Below are 24,044 nucleotides of genomic sequence, written 5' to 3'. Positions count from 1 at the left end.
TGTATACTATCTGATTTTGACATGGCTCTGACAAACAAGAAAATCATCGTTTATGTATCTACTAGATAGCCATTTTTGCTTTAAAAATTAAAAGCATAAATGATGAAAACCACCTTAATATCAAAAGGACTCGGAAACCACTTTGGTTCTATAATAGCCCAGAAAAAACAGGAAACTTCCAGAGGTTGCACTTGGCACTCTTAAAGAAAGGATGGAGATGGGTGGCCACGGGTCATTGGGAGCGAGGGAATCCCCAGTCCTGTCCTACTCCCTTCAGACCAGGAAGGCTGTACATACACCTTGACACAAGCTAATTTCTATATCTCAGCAACTGATCAGAAAAATATTTTTCCTTCCAAGAACCAGTACTCTTATTTGTACCTTGCAGTGTTTCTAGAAGAACTCCTTTAGATCTCATCATCTCACCACCTCACAAAGATGAGAAGGGAATTGCTTTTCCTGCCATTAGTGGCATCTGGAAAGTCCTTTCTGTTTCATTTGTCCTAATGACCAATCTGTTCAAGGTAAAATGCATCCTTCATCCTTTGCCTCCACCTCTTAATTTTCTTCTTTTTCAGTTCCTATCCTAAGTGTCAATTTTCATATATCAATTCTTATTTTCCATATTTTGTTAGGCTGGCTACATCTTTCTGATTAAGCATTGTGGGAGAAATTTTAGAATCCACACTCTTGAAATAACAGTGAACTTATGGTTCTGATCACTAGACTCTCATGACCTCCATATAAATGCAGCAAACCATAAAATCATTTCAAATTTTTATTAGCATCATTATTTTAAAGAAAGAAGAGGAAGTAGAAGATAGTTTTAGAAAACGTTCTAGATTTATAGACATTTTAAATTTATCAAAACCAGATGATTAATTCCAAACAGTTTTAATACATCAACTTCAAGATCAAACCAGATTACAAGAAAATAAAGTTGGAAAACAGCAATGCACTTACCTGAGGATACGGGGAAGTCCTGGATTTTGACTTTGAGCTGGAAAGCCTTGACTTGGCCCCCTTTCTGTTGTCATTCATGGTGGGGGTGGAGCTGCTGGCATAGGAGAAGGCTGGCTTGGAGGCTGAGATCTGATCTAGGGAGAGTTGCAGCCCTTTGTACTCAGTGTCTCTGCAGAGTGGGAGGACAAAGCCCTTAATCAGTCACTACAGGAAAAGGATTCATGAATACTCTAATCAGGAATGACAGCGATGCATATGTGAAAAAGAAGCAAGCAAAAGTTAGCCATATAACTGTTTTCCACAAACACCTGGAGAATCTAGAAGGCCTAATATTTAACAAATGTGTGTGAATGAGACTGCCACAGATACTACAGCCAAATTATATATGTTCATGAAAAAGTCTTAATTAAATTGTTTTTCATTATTTTTATTAGTTAAGTAGAAAATAAAGCCATAATTCAATTCTCTGATTTTTTTTTTTTTGCCTTCTTGTGAGGTATAAATCATAAAAAAAAATGCTCTGAAGATTTCCTAAGTAGGGTGAACTCAGCAGATAACCAGCCAACTGATGCTACCTGGTTGTTGGCAACATTGTCTTCCATCAGCTGTTCCAAGATTTATCATTTTGTTAAACATCACAAACATTCTTATGGCTGGCTAACTAGTGTAACCAGGCTTATAAGTAGTTAAAGATTCCTTTCAACAGGCTAATTCAATTTCCTCAGGGTACATTTTACCATCAGTTCTTTCCATTTCTTCCTTCATTCAATAAATATTTATTGAGCTTCTAATATATTCCAGACTTTGTGCTATGTGGAGATGTGAGAATAAATAAGACATCTATAATCCCTGCCATTCACATAGATAATAACCTTTTTGGTAGAATAAAGAGTAAACAAATAACCATGCATAACTGCAACTGTGATTTGAAGGGATGAAACTTTGTTAAGAGGGTGATTACAAAGATAGTGTTTGGTATATAGGGGCCAAAGATGGCAGCCTTGTCCCTGTCCACAGTGGATCTCATCTGAAACCTCAAGTTTTCTAAAGAGTATATCTTTGCCACACACATGTCCAATAGAGCATTAATCTCCAGGATACATAAAGAGCTCAAAATAACTTAACACCAAAAAAACAAAAAACCCATTCAATAAATGGGCTAAGGAGCTGAATAGACACTTCTTAGAAGAAGATATACACTCAATCAACAATATATGAAAAAATGTCCAACATTTCTAGTAATTAGAGAAATGCAAATCAAAACTACTATAAAATTTCATCTCATGCCAGTCAAAATGGCAGCTATCAAGAATACAGACAACAGTAAATGTTGGAGAGGATGTGGGGGAAAATGCACACTCATCCATTATTGGTGGAACTGCAAATTGGTGAAAACACTCTGGAAAGCAGTCTGGAAATTCCCTGGAAAACTTGGAATGGAACCACCATTTGACCCAGCTATCCCACTTCTCGGTCTATACACAAAGGATCTTAAAATCAGCATAGTATAGTAAAGCAGCCACATCAAATGCTCATAGCAGCTCAATTCACAATAGCTAAACTGTGGAAGCAACTTAGATGCCCTTCAATAGAGGAATGGATAAAGAAACTGTGGCATATATACACAATGGACTATTACACAGCATGAAAAGAAAATGAAATCATGGCATTTGGAGGTAAGTGGATGGAGTTGGAGAAGATAGTGCTAAGTGAAGTAAGCCAATCCCAAAAAACAAATGCCAAATGTTTTCTCTGATATAAGGAGGATGATTCATAGTGGGATAGGGAGAGGGAGCAAGGAAAAGACAAACCCTAGATAGGGCAGAGAAGTGAGAGGGGAAGGGAGGGGCAGGGGGTTAGCAAGGATGGACATCATTATCCAGAGTACATGTATGAAGACATGAATTGGTGTGAACATACGTTATATACAAACAGAGATATGAAAAATTGTGCCTCTATATGTGTAATAAGAATTGTAATGCATTCCGCTGTCATGTATTTAAAAAATAAAATCGATTTTAAAAAAAAAAGAAACATGAAATTGTGCTGTAATTGTCTACAATGAATCAAAATGCATTCTGCTATCATATATATCTAATTAAAATAAATAAATAAATTTTTTTTTAAAAAAAGTATATCAACCCTTCACACTGGCCCCTAAGATAAAATGTTTCAAAGAGTCCTCTTTACTAAAATTCTCCTGGGAGACTTTTCTTTGAGAAAATTCTTTTCAGAAGCAGTTCTGGGTAGTTGATTTCTTTTTATCTCACAAACACTGTGAATTATCTAATTCATTATGTTTCTCCCTTTGCACTAGAAGTCAAAGGCCCAAAGCCCCAAGTCTACTTTGTAGTCACCTCTAGAGAGTCCTCATGGCAGGCATTCTGTGCAACAAATTTCTTTGTTTTTCTAATCTTACTTTTTCTTTCCTCTAATTCTATAATTAGTTTACCTTTTCAAAACTTTTACATACATTTCTAATACTGTGGATTAAGATGAATATATAAAACAATAAATTACTGAAATGATATGTACAAAAATGACTGGCACATTTCATGAATCAGCAAATAGTCATTTATCTTCTTTTTTCCCTTTCAGTTCTTCAATAGCAGTATTAGACAAAAGTAAAAGTATAATTCTGTTCTCTAAAATCACTAACAGAGTAATTTTAAGTGTTCTTACCATCAAAAAAATTATAAGGGTATAAGGTAATACATATGCTAAGTAGCTTGATTCAGCCATTGCACAATACATATTTCAAAGCATCATGCTATACCCATAAATATAAGCAAGATTTACTTATCAATTTTAAAGTGATAAAAATTAATTCAGGCAAGTTATCCCTCAAGGAATAAGAACAGAAACCAGCCAAATGATTCCAATAATGTCACTGCCACAAACTAAAGTGCAGTGACATATATCAGCAAATTGCAATAGCTTTGTATCTAATTCATTTGGCATCCTTATCTGCAGACTCATTTAGGAGAAAGTCAAATTATCCCTGCTTCCAGACCACATGATTGTGCATGTAAAAGACCTGAAGACTCCACCAAAAGACTGAGAGAAGGGATAAGTGAATTCAGAAAAATGTAGCATACAAAATAGAACCAATAAGTGAATTCAGTAAAGTTGCAGGATACAAAATCAACATGCAAAAATTAGTAGCACTGTTATACACAAATAATGAACTTGTTGAGGAAGAAATAAAAAAGCAATCCCATTCACAATAGCTACAAAAAATTAAAATACATAGGAATGAATTTAACCAAGGAAGTAAATTGTCTCTATAATAAATACAATAAATATTACAAAACAATGATGAAAAAATTGAAGAAGATGTAAAAAAAAAAATTGAAAAGACCTCCCATGGGGCTGGGGATGTGGCTCAAGCGGTAGTGCGATCACCTGGCATGCGTGTGGCCAAGGTTCGATCCTCAGCACCACATACAAACAAAGATGTTGTGTCCGCCGAAAACTAAAAAATAAATATTAAAAAATTCTCTCTCTCTCTCTCTCTCTCTCTCTCTCTCTCCCTCTCTCTCAAAAAAAAAAAGACCTCTCATATTCATGGATTGAAAGAATTAACATTGTTTAAATGTTTGTACTACCCAAAATGATTTCTAGATTCAAAGCAATCTCTATCAAAATACCAATGGCATTCTTCACAAAAATAGAAAACACAATCCTTTAATTCATATACACAAAAAAAAAACCCAAACAGCCAAATCAATCTTGATCAAAACAAGCAAAACTGGAAGCATCACAATACCTGATGTCAAGACATACTACAAGGCCATAGAAATTAAGACAGCATGGTATTGTCATAAAAACCAACACAGAGACCAGTGGAACAGAATAAAGAGCCTAGAAGTAAATCCACAAATCTACAACTAACTATATAGTTGTTTTTTTTTTTTTTTCCCCAACAAAAATGCTAAAAAAAAAAAATGCTGGGCACAGTGGGCCACACCTATGCTATTCCAGACTGAGGCAAGAGAATCACAAGTTCAAGGAGAGCCTGGGCAATTCAACAAGACCCTGTTTCAAAATGAAATTAAAAGGGCTGGGATGTGCCCCAGTGGTAAAGTGTTGCCCAGCATGCTTGAGGGTTCAATCCTCAGTGCTCCAAAGGCGACAAACGACAAAGTGCTGAGCACATGCACTGGAGAAAGGACTGTCTCTTCAGTGAATGAGGCAGGGAAAACTGGATACTCATATGCTGAAAACTGAAACTCAGCCCCTACCTCTCACCATATACAAAAATCAACTCAAAGTGATTGGAAGGCCTAAAACTATGAAATGATTTTAAGAAAACAGGAGAAGCACATCAAGACACATCAGCATAGGCAATGGTTTTTTTGGATAACCCCAAAAGCACAGGTAGCAAAAGCAAAAAGAGATGAACAGGATTATATAAAGCTAAGAAGCTTCTGCACAGCAAAGGAAACTATCAACAGAGTGTTGAGGAGGATAGAAGGAGGTTGGATGACAGGTACCAAAATACATGCAGTAGGAGGAACAAGTTCAAGGGTTCTACAGCACAGTAGGGTGACTACAGTTTACAACAGCCTATTATGAAGCGCTGGAAAAGAGGAACTCAAAGGCTCTAAACACAAGGGAATGATAAGGAGATGGAAACTGTGATTACTATGATTTGATTATTGTACATTGTATACATGTGTTGAAATATCACACTGTACCCCATAAATGTGTGCAATTAGTATGTGCTAATGGAAAAAAGAAAAACTCTAAAGTCTTTCTAAAATTTTTGCATAGCTTCCAATAACAGAGATACTACATATTATATCAGCCTAAAAAAATGTTTTTAACCCAATGAACAATTTAAAATTCTACATATTCATTTGAAAACTCTGTCAAATATAAAAAGGGTTATACAAATGCTCTTGATAAAGTAATTTGAAAACATTAATGTATATATCAAAAATATTAAAATATCAAACAATACTTAGCAGACCATGATGAGTCAGATAGATCAAGGTTTAAACCAATTTCTGCCTTTTATTGTTTAACAACCTACACAGGCTTCAATTGCTGCCTTTTTTTTTAACTCTTAGGGATACAATGAGGTTTACATGACAAATTTTATGAAAAAAACACAGTACAATACCTAGAACATAGTAAATGCTCAATAAAGAGCAGCACTATTTCTTAACTTCCAAACTCTGTGTCACTTTTTAGCACAAAATTGTCCTGATTTCCCCTGGAAAATAGTTTCATTTTAGTAGCAAGTAAAATACATTTCATTATAAACACTTTTTTATGCTGTTTCTTTTTTTTTTTTTTTTAAGCCCAAACTCATTTTAATTTGCTCTGTTAACTGTTAGCCTCTAAACTCCATTGCATTCTGGTCAAAGTTCTTATTGAGGTAAGTTCTTTATTGCTAAGTCTGCAAATGCGGACCTTAGAGCAGCCCATGCACTCTGAGAGGAATTTGGTCTTCCTGTTTCTCTGTTCAGAACTCCGATGACTCAAAAGATGTGTTAGGATGAAAAGCACAATAAAAAATACCCACTTAAAGACATTTCAAGTATGGTTGATGTGCTGCCAAGAGCAGCTCTGAATGGCAGATTCGCAAAGAACAAAGCATTTGTTTTACTTTTAGAATTCTATTAAATTGAGCATTTCATTTGTATAGCTTAAAGGGCTAGATTCTGATGGGAATCACATTACAAGCTCCACTTCCCTCCTCCAAACTCAGACACAAAGAGGAGTCTGGCCCTGCTTCTCTCCCTTGCTTTTGGTGAAGCACATTCTGGTATCCCATGTGTCCTCTGAGTTAGATGTATGTTTAGTGACACCATTTATTTAATGTTTCCCCCACGAAATGGGACAAAATAAAATACTCAGCTGCACAGAACTGGGACTCTAAAATGCATACAGTGAGGATCTTGACTTAGTTGATTTAAGTAAACACAGCACTGTTCTACCTCTGAAGCTTTCTCGAAAATAGCCACACGAACCCATTTTGGAACTCCTTAAGTAACTCTGCAAAGGCAGCTCGTGCTTTTCTCCTGACACAACTGGCCTATTGAAAGGGGAACATGGCTTATGCCGTTGGGCATATTCTTGGAAAGGCTGTTGAAACCATTTACACTTGGTTTCTCTCCTTTTAATGGTTTGTGCAAGAGCTACAGACATCCTCAGGTACCTCAGCTTTGAAAGCAATGTGAAATGGGTAATTTGCAAACACTAGCCCTTGCAGCATGTCAATCTCGCCCATATTTGCACAGACCAAAGTAATCCTCTTATTCCATTGTGGACAGTCAGAAATCATTCAATTTGCAGAATTAACCATCTGAGTCTACTTTAAACTTTATAATAGTCATGTACACATTTGGAATAACTCAAATTTCAATAGAAAAAAATGGGGCCATTGCATCACTGGCCTTCCTCAGCCTTCCTTTAAACAATAGGCCACACCACTCATGAGGTCAATGCCAACTTGTCACAGGAAAAGCTCAGTGTGATACCCTTACAAAGCTAATAAAGAATGTTTTCATCACCAGAGGTACTATCAGCTTCAGAAAAAAAATCATTAGTATCATTTCTATCATTTCAACTGGGAGATGGGACCTCCGTGATGCCAACATTCACACTATCCAATTTATAATCATCAAGTGAGTTGGAATGCATGTACGGAGAAACAACCAACAGTATTTTTATCAGTTTGTATTACTTTAAGTTTCTTTGCACAAATTTTCCTATTCAACACCACACTCCATTCCCCTTTCATTCAAGACAACTGAATTTTTGCCTGTCATGTCAATTTTGGATCTGCACCTCATTCTGGAGTTTCTTTGTTGATATTACATTATGTGGCAATTCTTAAAAAAAAAAAAAAATGTTGCCAGATTTTTCAATTGAGCTATTTTTTAAAAGAAGCTGAAGGTGATCAAATTACCCAAGCAAAACGTGGAAACTAAGCCATACAACTGATTTGGCTCCAAAGGCACTGATTGAAATAAGCAGAGGATTGCATTAAACCGTGATCGGATTAAGTGGGGATGACTGTGCCTTACACTAAACTTTTTAATCGGATTCTAGAGTCACCGTTACATGAAGTGCATGACCTTCTTTATATTCTGGCAGAGCTACTGCCTAGCCACTGGACAAACCTCACCAGCAGAGAGACCTACTTTATGTTTCATTTTTAGGTTCCTATGGAGCTCAGCAGAGAGAGATGATAAGGAGGGATGCATACTGTGAGAAGCTCACAGACTACGACAATCTGCCGGGAAATTAGTCTAAGGCACCCTTGGAAATGTAATAGTCTCATACTCAATAAGTGAATTTGAGGTTGGTCCCCCAAAATCTTTGGTTTTACATAAATAGTGGCTATGCCTTTCTCCATTTTGAAGTTTCCTCCAACACACTCTGCAGTGGATGGCACCAAAAGGTAAGGAATGCCTTAGACACAAGGTTTAGTACCACGCTGTGATTTCGAGAAGGAAAGACATGACTGTAATTAATAGGCAAACAATAACAACCAAAAATTAAAGGGAAAATCAGTAATATGTTGACAAGATGTGGCCAAGCTCTCTGTGCTCATAACGGGAATCATGTTATTCCTTCCTACTAGTTCGTGAAACAAGCTGGGATGCAGCTATATCCAGATCTGCCACCACACTGCCCCTGAGTTTGTGTCCCTACCCTTCCAGTGATTTCTCCCTGCTCCTTCTTCTGAGTTCCTCCACCACTCACTGCCTCTACTGCTCATTTGGTTCAACATTCCATCTTACAGTGTGGCCAAAGTTGTACCTTGACAACCACCTCTTGAATTCCTTCTTGTATAACATCCTTTATTTACTGTCCAACACAATATCACATATGGAACAGATGCTCACTTTGAGAGTGATTAACAAAATTATTCTAATTTCAATAAACTTTCACTCGTCTCAAATCCAAAACTCAAAAACCCGTCAAACCTTTCCATACAAATGAGAGATGTCTACTATGTAAGCAAGTTCATGTGAGTTTTTTTCAAATTCTCAGATTATAATTCATAATCATCCTGAAATTCTGTAAGAACCTAAATCAAAGAAGCCAATCCTATCTTACTATTTTAGTGTTATGCACATTGATTAAATGCACTTATTTTGGCAAATTGCAATTCAGGCACAGCATATGTGATACTTGGGCATAATAAAATACTAAATTAATTTCATCCTGAACCATTTGGAACTATTGCAATTATACTGAAGGAATTAGAAGGAATAGTGTTGTTTGTTTGTTTGCTTGTTTGTTTGGTACTGGGGATTTAACCCAGGAGCAATCTACCACTGAACCACTTCCCCAGCCCTTGTAATTTTTTTTTTTTTAATTTTGGGACAGAGTCTTGATAAATTGCTTAGGGCCTTGCTAAGTTGCTGAGGCTAGCTTTGAACTTGAGATCCTCCCACCTCAACCCCCAAGCGGCTGGGATTACAGGCATGCACTGCAGTGCCCCGCTAGGAACAGTGCTTTAACCCCCAGAGAAATAACTCCTAGAAATCAATAATGAATACAATATCTCCACATACAAAAATTTAAAAAGAATGTGAACAATGAACAAACTGCTGAGAAATGTTTTTAAAAGCTTTAGCCTCATATATGATAACCTATAGGAATTAAAGCAGCTAACAGAGGCAATTTTCCTTTTCAAATTGGCAAAGTTTTCTGAGTGACAATAAATCCCAATGAAATATGTAGAAATAAATGAGCATTTGTATATGCTACTGGTAAGAGAGTAGTGTTTATCAAGCAGCTTAAAACATGCATACTTTAAATCCAGGAATATCAATTTCAATTCTAGGAAGATTAAGACATTCCCAGAAAATAATCAAAGCATCAAAAATATATATGACAGTGCTTATCAGATAATTTCTATTTTTAATTGGAAATAATGAAATAAGAACTAAAAATAAAGGAATTACTAAATTACAATGTATCCATGTGAGAAAATGTTATATAGTCATCGAATATTTCAATTACAGTGATACCAAAAAAAAATAATGAAGTGACATTTTTTTCTCTTTAAATTAGCATATATTACATATAGACAGTCACAGGCAATGAACTAAAATGTTATGTGCAGATATCTGTCAAATAGATGAAAATATGTTTCATCTTTTTATGTGTCTCTACTATCTTAATTTTTTAATAATAGGCATGTATGTATAATCAGAAAGAATATTTCTTTAGAAAAACACTAATTGAGGCAAATTTCAGGCATCCCCACCTCATATTGAAATGGTTCCCCAAAACTTTTTTTTTTTATTTCTAGGGTTTTATCTTTGCACATACTAAATACAAAAGAGAAAACACCACAAAATCTCCTTTCCTACAGGCTACCTTCTGAGGCATAATAATTACAACTTAAATATCCAAATGTTCAAATGCTCTCTCAGTGCCTGTATGTTTCCCCTACTTTCTGATTTATTTTTCATCTTTAAAAGTTTACAGAATAATCTGTCTCTGAAGACTTTCATATGAACTATATGATTTTTATGTCTCCTTCTTTGGAGAATAGAACTTAAATTATTACTACAACTGAGGGGAAAAAGACTCTTTTTATGTGGTTTCCTAAAACAACTTAGATTTGTGTGAATTAAAACGGCATATTTATCATTGTTCAAATGAAGTCCCAATTTGGGGGTGGTGGGCATACTTTTTGCTTTAAGGAACTTAATTTTTATGATCAGAAAACCACTCTTTAGCTACTAAAGTGTTCAACATGTTGCAAATCTTTCAGATCTAAGTTGCTCTTACAGTTTTTCTATTTCTTATATTTGGGAGAGGTAAGGAGGATTTGGATTTTTAATAGATTAAAATAAAGTAAGCACAAAATGTCTTAATAATATCAATCAAAAGAAAAAGTAATACTAATGTCAATCAGGTTTGTCTTTTTAAAAATTCTCAAACAAAAAATAAACAAAATGCACACCTTATTCTGCCCCCTCTTCTCTATTTTCTTCCACTCCTTCCAACCTACCCCACCCTCTGTGTGCATTCCCCACACCCCACATGCACTTCACTCTCACTTATTAACCTGATGTTTTTCAAGTTCCCTTTAGAACTCTTCTAGTCCCTAGGAAAGAAAAGCAATGGGGATCTCATCAACTAACACCTTATATTTGTTTGAGACTCAACCTCACAGGAACAGCTTTCTCACCTAGTTATTCTGATCCTGAGCAAAGCTAATTTCTAAACTCTAAAAATATCTTCCACTCTGCCAGGAACTCCACACAAACTCAGGAACAGAAGAAAAAAAAAACTGTAATCAACATGAAATCATCTTAAACTGAGAAACTTGGACCCCATACTCAAGGGCACAGTGTCCCTGAATTCCCCCACAGGGCCTCAGGTAGGGAAATCCTAGGACATGATTAGAAGCTCTGCCTTGCTCTGCATAATACCACGGCACTGGAATTTCCGTGAATCACAGCAGAGTAGAATCTCAGACTTTGAACTCCACAGCAAAAGACACAGCAAAAATAATGGCATAATGCAATGTTTTCAAATGCATAAATCTTCATTTGTTTAGTTTAAATATTTTAAAATATGTCCTATTACATTTATTCTTGATTAAACCTCTTCTAGATAGTTATTCATTAATGGTTTCTTTACAGTTGCTGTGCAAACAGTTCATTCATACCTATGACATATCAAATCTCAGAGACATGTTCTTTAATTGGATTCATTTATTTCTAATCTTCTTAAGCCCTTACTACTGTAATGCCTGACTAAATATACATTAAACTCTATTATTTAAAAGGCTAAAATAAATTTGAGATATGTTTCATGAATAAAATTCACAATTCAACAAATGTTCTATTATTATTATTATTATTATTATTAGCCTCAGGCATTATTTAAAACTGCGTGGTAGATAAGTTGTGATTAAACAAAATAAGTTCTGTATGGTTGCTAGAGATTTTGGATTGCCCACTAAAATGCCAAAATTTTCATTGTGTCTGTAGTTGGGATCAGAGAGCTTTTATAATACTATTTAGAAGAATTATCAGTAGAACCCATATAAAAAACAGGATATATATCTTCCTATTGTTATTTGTAGGCCTTGAGAGGCTTCCCTGGCCACCATGAAGATGTTTCAATAGTGGTCTACTGGCTGAGACTTAAAAATGTATTCATTTCTTTGGCTTCAGAAAGTTGGTCCAGAAAGAAATAATAGTATATGTTTATCTATTATTTTTTTCTTGATTCAGTTTGTCTGCTTCTCTTAAAGCTGTGATTCCCGAACTTCAGCATGCATCATAAGTTTGTTAAAAGACAACTCGCTGGGGCTGGGGTTGTGGCTCGGTGGTAGAACACTTGCCTGGCATATGTGAGTCACTGGGTTCAATTCTCAGCACCACGTAAAAATAAAAAAAATAAAAAGGTCCATTGACAACTAAAAAAAAAAAAAAATGGTAACGAGTTGCCTCCACCCCTCAGAGCATCTCATTGGCAGGTTTAGGGTGGAGCTCAATAATTGGCATTTTTTAAAAGGCCCCCAGGGGGCTGGGATTGTGGCTCAGTGGTAGAGCGCTTGCCTAGCACAGGCGGGACCCAGGTTTGATCCTCAGCACCACATACAAAGATGTTGTGTCCGCCGAAAACTAAAAAATAAAATAAAATATAAAAAATAAATAAATAAAAAATAAAAAGGTCCCCAGTGGTGCTGAGGCTGCCAGTCAGGACACCATACTTTGAGAATTAGAACAGTTGATATCTGGGATAAGAAAAACCAATGGTCTCAGGTGAAGGGGACTGCAATAGTCTCAGGTGAAAGGGATCACAGAGAAGATAAAAAACACTGAAAAGGGAGAAACATTCCAAAGACAAAATCCAGCCTTCACACTTTCTTCAGAACTTAACCTGACTGACTGCAGAGACCACTAGACCCTGCAACTGCCTGGAATGTTTGCTCCCTGTTAACCTCCTATTCCTGCAGATCTGGAACATTGAAAGCTGCAAGACATGGTCTTCAGGCTGCTTCTCTTCTATTACTCCATTTACTCCATTAGCTTTAAATTCCATACACTGATGACTCCCAATCACTATCCCAGACCTTCCCACTCTCTATCCCAGACCTCCCACTCTACAGACATCCAAGTGCCGCGACTATGTGACATTTCCCAGCTGATGGATGACAAGCATCTTAAGGTAGATACAACCACACAACCTTGATTGCAGCCACTGCCTGCAAAACTGCTTTTCCCCACCATTCATATAGGTCCCTCAGGCTAAAATCTGGGTACTATTTTTTTTTATTTATTTATTTATTTTATTGTTGGTTGTTCAAAACATTACATAGTTCTTAATAAATCATATTTCACACTTTGATTCAAGTGGGTTTTGAACTCCCATTTTTACCCCGTATACAGATTGCAGAATCACATCAGTTACACATCCATTGATTTATATATTGCCATACTAGTGTCTGTTGTACTATTCTTGACTGCTCTCTTTTATTGACCACCCATATCCAATCCTTACCCTGAATCTGACCCTTCCCCTACCTCCCTTACAAACCATCATCTTCTCTCACCTAGTTAATTATAATAATTACCTAACTGTTCTCCCTGCCTCCACTGTCTACCCTCCACAAAGCCTATGATCCACACTGGCCAGAAGGATCTTTCATATCATACATTAGATTATGCCATGCCTTTGTTCAAAGTGTCCATTGGCTTCCCAAAGCCTTCCAGACCCAACATGATCTGACCCTGCCCATTCTTGTTGCATCACCTCTTTCCACTCTCCTCCTCCCTTACTCTGTGGCAGCCACAGTGACCTTCTCCATTCTTCAACATGCCCAGATGGCATCCACCTCAGGACCTTTACATGTGTTTTGGGGATGTTCTCCCTGTGGGTGTGACCATGGCTGTCTCCCATCTTTCATTCATGAGTTTCTTTTTTTTTTTTTTTCATCATTCATGAGTTTCTAATGAAGCCTTCCCAGACCACTCCCATCTCTTTGACCTACTTAATTTATTTTTCTATCACTTCCTGATATTTTATGACAGTTTGATTGTAAGTACCATTTTTTCCCAGTAAAGTGGATGCTTCATGAGGCCAGGGACTTGTGTCTCCCTTGGTCACACTGTAGCCTTATCACAAAGTCCAGCACACAGAAGGCACTGGGGAAATAATTGCTGAATGAATGCACAAATCTTCCCCCAATTGCCATAGAGAGGACTCCACTCTAAAACATTTCTTACCATCTCTTTAATTATAGCAACAGAAATTAAGCTGATTCTAATGATAAAAATTTGTTTATAAAGTAAGTCCTATTGAGTGGACAGAGAAGACAGAAATTATATTGTAAAATATGTAATGTCTCTAAATAGTTCCCCTTGGTGTTCAAATAGCCTTCACAAAAAAAGTGCTACCCTGCACTTTGCTATGATCTTTAATTGTTGTAACTGGAGGAATGAAGTTGACCCACCCTGCCCTCCTTTTTGTGTGCTACATTCCTCTAACATTCCTGAGCTGTAACACTGAAGGGATCCACTACCCAATAACAGCACAACAAATGCTTCAACTTGCCAGGATGGTAGCATGGACAGTAAGTATAAATGCTGTGAGTTCCAACCTAGTAGTCTCTTATTGACTTGAAAAAATAAAATGAAGAACTTTGTGTTGAATTTTGTTAGATCTGAAAAAAAAAAAAAAAGCAGCTCTTTCCCAGCCACCTATTTGGACAGCAATATCAATTAATGCAAGTGTTGAAAGAAGTGAATCTCAAGGGTTCTTACCTCCAGTCACCAGAACTTACTATAGTTATCACAATCTCTGAGAATAGAATGAATGATTGGAGAGCAGCAAAAAGGCACAGACCCCCCAAATGCTCAAAATCCAGGATTCTACTTTTGTGATGGTTACAGTAGGAAGAGACAGATGAAAAACAGCACATTCAAAGGTTGCATTATCAGAAAATGTTGCTATTCTCAGCGAGATGCAAAAAGTGGCAAGGGACTTGGGTTTAAAAGTACAAACACAAGAGAATCCCACCTTAATGGGTACCATTATGACATCCAGTTCAATATAATGAGGCTATTTCCAAGATCTGGCCAGCAGCCCGTATTAGCACGGCTTTACTGATGTGGATACAGCAAATTCTGTTTGAACAAGAAATCCCTGGGAAAAAAGGATCCTTTCACAGGCTCTATTCATTTAGCAATCAATCAAAGGGAAAATATCCTGGTAAAGACAGTAGCTCCTATTTGAATCCTAGTAAAATATTAGGTGTTCTAAATAAAATAATGTTCTATGGGACACACTTATTGATTGCTATTTTGTGAAAACATCATTACTGTTGATATTAAATTGGTAAAGAGGAAATGGAATTGGGCTTAGAGGTGAGGATATTATTGCATGCAGTTGAGTAGGTACCACGTTCACCCAAAGAGCAAAGAAAATTAGTCACTTTGTGGAGACCCCATAGTAAACAAAAGAGTAAACTCTCCATGGACTTTTGCAACACATGTGCAAGAAGTTAAAAATTACTTTATAAATATTAAGTGGAATCACATGAAATTGCCAATATTGGACTGTTTTAATACACAGAACGACAATTTCACATAGTTCACCCTAACACAATATCACCATTGCAAAGAGAGCATGTCAAAGAGGACATTGGTGAGCACTGGAGTCCAGGCCCTTGGTTCATATGCCTGCTGGACCACTCACTAGCTGTTTTATATCAGCTAAGTCACTCAACCCCACTGACTGAGCCTCTTGCACAAAGTAGCAGGACCTCAGATGTGAATCCTTACTCCTTAAGCTTCCTAAGCAAGATAATGAATAGAGCAACTTGCCACCCCTCCTTCAGCTTAGAGCTAATGATCATCTTCCAGCTTCTCCCAGACAGAGGAGCAATGCCTGGGAATTACTCCTTACAAAGAAAAATAAATAAATAAAAATGTTGCAAAACCTAAAACAATTAGCAACATTTTTTTAAATGTAATATATCTGCAAAGACTATTTTGAATCTAGAATGATTAAAATTCACTGAGAGTCATAATCCTATTCAGTCCCCCAAATACTGAAAATTCCTTTTCAAAGCAAAACAAAAAATCAGCCCAACATCACTCTAACAGAACAAAAATCAACTCAATTATAACTACTCTTCCTTCTTGAGGTAATGAGATCACAAAGACTGCCTTGGTCCACATCCTTGTGAGAGTTAAATTTGGGCTCCTTAGCTTGAAGCCAGATACTTTGCTACCAATTATGAAATCTGTTACTACACACACACACACAAAAAAAAAAAAAAAAAAAAAAAATCCCACCCAATGAGCCCAACTCTTCCTACAGCTTTCACTACCCACTCCCATATCTAGTCAGCAGTCTAATAGCTCATATACCTGTGAGTTCCACACCTATGAGCTCATTCCCCAGGGTAACCTGTGTTGTGCCAAGGCACTTTGGGTTCTCCTTTCTAACTGTGGATGGCAGCACTTCCCTCATTGAAAGCATCTCAGTCATGTGCAAGCCTATGGGCAATCAAGTAGGACACCATTTGTACTTATGCTGTTTCTTTCTTCTGCAGACACTATCATTCATTTGGATAGTCCTCAAACTTGTCACAGGATCTATAATATATAGTGCTCGATAAATCTTTTATGAATGCTTAAAGACACACTCATCCTAAAAAAGTGAAGGAGGGGGCTGGGGTTGTGGCTCAACGGTAGAGCGCTCACCTAGCAAGGCTCTGGATTCAATCCTCAGACCACATAAAAATAAATGAATAAAATAAAGGTATTGTGTCCAACTACAACTAAAAAATAAATAGTTTTTTAAAAAGTGAAGGAGGATCTACCAGCCCCTTTCAGACACATCAGAATGAATGCTGATTTTTTATTCTTGGATAAATACCTCTCTTTCTAAGGCTCTTCCTTTCCTTCCTTCAGCCCAATACTAACACATATTTATTGTGTGCTTATTGGCAGACTAAAAATTATTTGATTTAATTTCACTAAAATAACCACACTAACAATCAACGTTTACTCAATGCTACTTTGTGGGGATCACAGTGCCATTATCTCATTTAATATTCACAATGACTCTGTGAGGTAGTCTCTATTCTACCTGAATTTTCAGATTAAAAAATATAGGAAAATTAAGCAATTTACCCACAGGCATAGAGCTAGTGAGGGGTGGTACTGGGAGTAGTCAGTAGAGTCTAATATGCTATGTTACGTGATAAAAATATGCAGTGATATCTTATTTCATAACAAATTTTTAAAATATCTTCTAATGCAACCCTATGTTTTTCAGGACTTGAAACATCCAACTAAGAAGCCTAGGGGGTAGATGGGCATCATGACACACACCTGTAATCCCCACTAGTCAGAAGCAGGAGGACTGCAAGATCAAGGCCAGCCTAGAACTCAAGTTTTGAGACCCTGTCTCAAAACACTTTTTAAAAAGAGGTGGGGATATAGCTCAATGGTAGGGTGCTTGCCTAGCATGTAGGAGACCCTGGGTTCAATCCCCAGGATCTCCACCACCACCCCAAAAAAAGAAAGAAAAAGAAACCTAGAAGTTAGACTGCATCATATTCTTCTAACAGCAGCAAAATTATAATGTCAAAGGAGGCCCTTTGGCTCTGCAAATCTTAAACAAGTCATATAGGGACTTTGCATTTCCCTGTCCTCCAATCTGCTATTTGATGACCTACTATGTATCTCACACTTTATTTCTGAAGATAATTTTAAAAATACAAGCATCATACATGTAGAAGTACTGTTCATTCATTTCAATATGATTAATATTCAATTTAGAATACTGGTATCCCTAATATCTTTAAAAACCGTGTTTTATGCATACGTGCTAAAAAAGATTTTATTACTAAAGCCAGGTCAACATGTTGAAGATATATCAGTAATAATTTGAGAAAGGCAAAGGTTTGGGGGAAAGCAGTTTCCAGTTATGATGAAACGTGCTCAGTTCCAATAAAACAGTTCAGAGTAAAGAAAGTAATGAAGGAAAGAAAACCTCAGTTAGACAAGAATAGCAAGACAATCGCTGTTTGCATGTGATTTTCAGAGTGACGCTGTTCCAAGAGTGCCTACTGGGAAAAGAATATGTGACCAATGTTCACAGGTAGCTTGCTTATTTCAAAAAATCCAATCCTCAAAATCCCATCCTTTTCCTGACAGCTCCATTCTCACTTTTAGCTCCTTTGAATTCTGTGCCTTCAGCAAATAGTGCAAACATACCACATCATTTCTGACTTGTTTCTTTTCCCTGTCTTCTTAGGTATTTCAATGGGTCTCTTCTATTTTGCCAACTAAAGTGTAACTGCTCTTGAGTTGTCCAGATTTATGCTTCACATATCTATGCAATTAATCATTGCAACCTGCCACATTCTGCCAAATAGTGGTGATACAGCCATGTGCTGGCAATGCAGAACAATGAGGAACACACAAAAGGCCTCACCACACACCATACAAAAGGCCAGTGTTTCATGTTTTATGCACTTTGCATTATACTTACTAACATTAACAAGATTGACAAAACACTGGTTCCAACTAAATTAGAGATTTGGTAGAAGCTGTTTCTTAGAAACTTCTTTTTCCCTAGGAAAGTAGCCTGTGTAAAGCAGTTTCAACATCCCTGGAACAAAGAAGGCACTTGGGAAATTCTGGTTTACCTCCCTCCAAGCAGAAATCTCGGCTCCCTTTAGAGCACATGATGACAACAGCAAAACACAGGGTGAGCCCAGCCAACTGCAGAAGTCACCACACACACAGAGCACAATGCTCAGAGGGCTGTGAGTCAAGAGACTGCAGAAAAGAGAGAAAATAAAAACCTACATTTGTGGATGTGAGGATTTAAAATTCATATTCATGAGGGAACTACTCTTTCTTTTTCCAAAGCATTTTAATTGACATCACAAAATTGGAAAAAGCTAATAACAGCTCTTAGAGCCAAATACTTTTCTAGCTATCTCCTCTATTATCTCATGTAGTCCTCTGTCAATCTCTGTAAGGTGGGAAGAAGTGTCTACTTTCACAAAAGGAAAAACAAGGGTTAAAGGGGTAGCATGACCTACTCAAGATCTCACAGTTATTATGGAACAGTTTTGATTCTCATCCACACCCACCTGATACCAAGCCCCATGGCTCCCCTGCCTGGTTGCTTAGAATGATACAGGGTCTTTCCAACAAACAAAATCACAAGCTCACTGCAATATCACTTCCTAGAGCAAAATTCATAGATGGCAAACAGATGGGCTAGGCTCAGATAAACCCCAAACATGAATCCTCTACAAATAGAAAGTCACCACACATCCTTCTCAGCTCTGTCATCACCATGGACAATCACTCTCCATGGCCTGAGATAGGAGAAAGGGAACTGAGGTTGGGGCAGTCACTCCTCCAAGCAAGGTGCAACATTGAATTTCTCCATTGATAGGGATTCAGGTATTCCAATTTGTCTAAACTCCAGATAATCTTTATTTGTATGGCACTTATGCATAGATACCAGCACTTTAACCCAAAGAATTTTTGATCACCATCTAATCATCTGGAAAGACATCACAAACCAATGAGAACAGAGAGGTAAGCACAGATAAAGGGAAAGCAATAGCAGTAAATATAATTTACTAAAATTATAAAGATAGATATATCCTCCCCCATTAAATATGCACATACCTTGAACCAAACATAACAGCATTTCTCAAATGAGTAGACTAAGTAGGAAACAAAGACATGCTTTTGGGGGGTTCAAGTAAAGCCTTCCTTGAATTTCTCCACCAATTCACAATACCATGCATGAGTCCCTCCCTTCAAATAAGGCAATGATCCATGTCTTTCCATGATGTGACTCAAAGAAGAGAACACTTTCCTCCCAACAGCTAGACTGAAAGAAAACCAGAAGAGGGTGGGCAGGCAGGTCATTGAGCACATACCAAGCAGCCAACACCTAGGAACTAACAGGATGGTTCTGTGAGTCACTAGATCACGGAACAACAAAGGAAAGACTGGAGGTCAGAATGGCCTGGGGAAAAGGAAGCAGCCAGGAAGCAGCCATGCCAAGGGGCCAGAGGATGGGACAGCAGCCCAGAGAATGCTGGAGATTCTCCATTCCAGCTCTTGAATAGAACCCGTAGAAGAGAATGTCAGCTATCATCAAATCTTCCCCATTTTCCCCCAAAGGCAGAAAAGAGTCAACACACACACACACACACACACACACACACACACCATCTAGGAAATACCCCACTGCCACAACAGGTAAATCATGTCAAATCTGACAAAAAAGGATGACTTCTCTTACTAATCCACATACGTGTGTGTGTGTGTGTGTGTGTGTGTGTGTGTGTGTGTATTTGGCTTCTGGGGATTTAACTGAAGGGAGCTTTACCACTGAGATACATCTCTAGTTCTTTTTATTTATAATTTTAAGACAGGGTCTTGCTAAGTTGCTGAAAGTCTAACAAATTTTTAAGGCTGACCTTGAACATGTAATCATCCTGCCTTGCCTCCTGAGTCACTGAAATTATCAGCTTGTACCACGCCACTCAACTGAAAATTATATATTCTTAATTGAATATAATGGAGAAGACATCACTGCTACATTTTAGCTAGTGAAATGTATACACTAAGCAGCAACACAGAGGTAGCTTTTTAATCTTGAATTCAGGTCAAAGCTTATCTTGAAGCTGGATAAGCTGAACACTACAGGCTTTATTCATTTAAATCCATTCCTCTCTCCCTGACTTTTTCCTTGCCGAAACCACACAACCTCTCACTCTCATACACAGAGAAGGACAGGATGCCACAGTTGACACAAAAGCCTTTAATTCTGGCTTTAGGAGGATGAGAGGTTTGAAGGCAGGTGAGTCAATGGGTATAAAGCTATAATTAGATAAAAGAAATGAGTTCAACGTTTTATTACACAGTAGGGTAGAATAATGTAACCTATTTCAAAACACAGGATTTCGGGGCTGAGGTTGTGGTTTAGTGGTAGAGTGCTTGCCTAGCATGTGTGAAGCACTGGATTCGAGCCTCAGCACCACATAAAAAATAAATAAAATGAAAATATTGTGTCCATGTACAACTAAAAAAAATTTAAAAACAAAAAATACAAGATTTCAAGTGGTCTTACCACAAAGAAATCGTGAATGAGGTAAAGGATATGCTAATTACCCCGATTCAATCATATCATAACATGTACTGAAGCAACACACTGTAGCCATAAATACAACAGTACAATTATATGCTGATTATAAAAAATTTTAAAATGTTCTGGTTTCATCACTTACTCATCATCTCTGAGCCTCAGTTTCCTCACCTAGAAAATAAGAAGTGTGATCTCTCTAAACCAAACATCACACAGAATGTTCAAGAAACAAATTAGGTGATAGTACTTTGAAAGAAATACACAGTCAGCAATTGCTTTTTAAAATATTCAAAGTTTGTAAGCTTATAAAAGATGAATTCAAAACCAAATATACATTATTTTGTTAATAAATTATAATAAAGACTATATGAAGGATAAGATTAAATTGAGTAATGGTACTGTGGATGTCAAAAGGGATTAATAAAATGTTTGGTATTTAAAAAATTACTATTAATACCAATGTGTCTCCAATTTGTTTCTGTAATCATTAAGGTACATAAAAGACCATCTGAAAAGGACAACTTAGAACTTTGCTGTTCAATATTATCATAATAAAAATTAAATACAATTATGAATCAAATCTAATTTGTTGGTATACATTAGGGTACAATATTTTTGCAGTTCTAAAAATTAATGTTATTTTGAATTGCCAAAAAGATTAAACTTACGCAATGAGTTCTCCATAGATCTGAGGAATGAAAGTAAATTATTTTATATTTGCTGTAACTTGGTAAGTCAAAGTGTGCTTCATCTGACATCACTTATAATATAAAAGAGTGGTTTTGCTAACAGCAAAATAAAATCTATTTTGATAATTATATATAAATATTAGCCAAGTCTTAAGAAGCATATCCTAAAATTTACTACTAATGACAATATCATTGGCCTTTAAATAAATTCTAACAAATTTTAATTTGAGCACCCCAATGAATTCAGCACCATTTATGTATTTGAAAGAACAAACCAGTATGAGCATATTTTATGTTTGCTTCTTTAAAGAGGTTTATAAAGTTTTATAATCACAGAATATGTTAACATTTAAAAATTCTAATTGTGAAAAACACATGGTTTTCATAATGGTTAACTGTGAGAACATGCAATAGTATTCAAACAAGAATAAAAAATATGGGGCCATTATAATGTGGGCCCTTTCTCCCTTTGATATGAAGGAAGGATGTTTCTCTGGCATTTGCCCTAACTGTTCTACAAATTTAAAGGAGGTCTTTAGAAAACAGCAAGCATGGTATAGAACACTAATAAGTATTTTCTCTATCTGTTCTGCTTTTAGAAGCACAGTAATAGAAATTTTAACATGGAAAACTATTTTTCCTCCTACATGCTCTGTAAATCACTTTAAATGTAAAACATCATGTGAGATTTTCCACTAAAGCAATGTTTCATCTAAACTGATTAAATAAGCAGAAAAGCTCTCCTTACCAACAAAAAGTGGTTGAAAATATTAAATCTGTCTGATTCCACAATTACCATATTACTCACTAAATCTACTCTCTTACTTTCCAAGTACAATATCTAAATTGTACTTACTTATAATTCTCATTAGAATTCTAGTTTAAAATATATTAATATTTAGGACTACCTTCTACAGAAGTCCCCTCACAGAATATCATATATCAATCAGACTAATTGAGGTCATACACCAATGAGTACTTGATGAATATTAGTGGCAGATTGTTTTTAATGTCATCAGTAAACTAGCTCTCATCTGTATATCTGTATTTTTTGCAAGCTTCTACACACAGTAATTTTGAATACTATAAATATGTCATCATAAATGATACAGTGACTAGACAGGAGAATGCTATGTAAGCAGAAAGTACCATGATGTCTGTGGCTTACTTTAGAATTATTTAGCAGGGAAAAATAAACATAAAAATAGATATACATATAGGTAGAGACAAAACAAATACAGCCAACATTAACATTTGTTGAAACCAGATGATACGTACATGGATATTCACTGTACTAGACTTTCAACTTTTATATTTAAAGATGTATAAGTTTTAAGATATTTTAAAATAGAAGTTTTGGTTTAATCTGAAAAAAATAATGTAAGAATATTTCTTATTTTTAAAACGTATGAAGTCTGAGCCAGGCAGGCATGAAACTCCTGTGCACACCTGTAACTCCATCCACTTGGGAGGCTGAGGCAGGAAGATCTCAAGTTTGAAGCCAATCTCAAAGTGAGACCCCACTTCAAAATAAAAAAAAAAAAAACTAGGGATATAGCTCAGAGGCAAAGTACACTGAGTTCAATCCCCAGTACCAAAAATAAACTATATAGAGAGAGATAGATAGATTGTATATGTAAATTATATACATATATAAATTACAAAAGCATAAAGAAAACTAATACTCTTATTTCACTAGAAATTATTTTTCATAGTTTATTTTCAATTTTCTTCATGTTAACCACTAATATTTTCCATCTGAACTGTTTATGAACAATTACTACTCAAATTAAAATCAAGAAAATATGGATTCAAGAAAATCACTCCGGTCTTTACATGTTATACCTTCCTTTTACTCTTCACACTCTCTGGACTTTCCCCAACATCAACTGCTAATCAGTCTCTATCACCTGTCCTCTTAAAAATGAGAGAAGGCCCTATCATATTTAACACTTCAAAATTTGTGGGCACTCCTAATTTATAAGAAGATTTTTTTATGTGGAAGATAAAGCTACCAGAATATGTGTGTCTTATTGAAAATCATGAACTTGTCAGTCTTTTGCTTAGATTGCAGGGGGGCATGTGGGAGAAGCATTAATGAAGAGCTACAGAAGCTTCACAGAAACTAAGAGAATTTTAGAAAATTCATCATAGTGACTTCTCTCTCCTCTCCAGATTCTTAATATACATTACGGTGAATAAGATGAAGAAGAAGAAGAGGAGGAGGAGGAGGAGGAGGAGGAGGAGGAGGAAGGG

The 24,044-nt window shown here is 36.4% G+C and overlaps 1 protein-coding gene and 1 non-coding gene across 2 annotated transcripts in view; one reads left to right on the top strand and one right to left on the bottom strand.

Moving 5' to 3' along the window:
- The window catches only part of Sim1 (SIM bHLH transcription factor 1), a 68,013-nt gene that overhangs the window by 24,960 nt on the left and 19,009 nt on the right, over nucleotides 1–24,044 (bottom strand). Inside the window, exon 9 of the mRNA XM_076859898.2 lies at nucleotides 964–1,132. Within this exon, the coding sequence (XP_076716013.1) occupies nucleotides 964–1,132 (169 nt within the window). The remainder of the gene's footprint in view (nucleotides 1–963; nucleotides 1,133–24,044) is intronic.
- Nucleotides 17,405–17,476, top strand: Trnaa-agc (transfer RNA alanine (anticodon AGC)). The gene has a single exon. It is a non-coding gene; the product is annotated as a tRNA-Ala (tRNA).

The sequence above is a fragment of the Callospermophilus lateralis genome, chromosome 6, assembly GCF_048772815.1.
Source record: "Callospermophilus lateralis isolate mCalLat2 chromosome 6, mCalLat2.hap1, whole genome shotgun sequence".
NCBI classification, from domain to species: Eukaryota; Metazoa; Chordata; class Mammalia; order Rodentia; family Sciuridae; genus Callospermophilus; species Callospermophilus lateralis.
The sequence above is the reverse complement of the archived record's forward strand: the minus strand, read 5'-3'. Positions and strand labels throughout refer to the sequence as shown.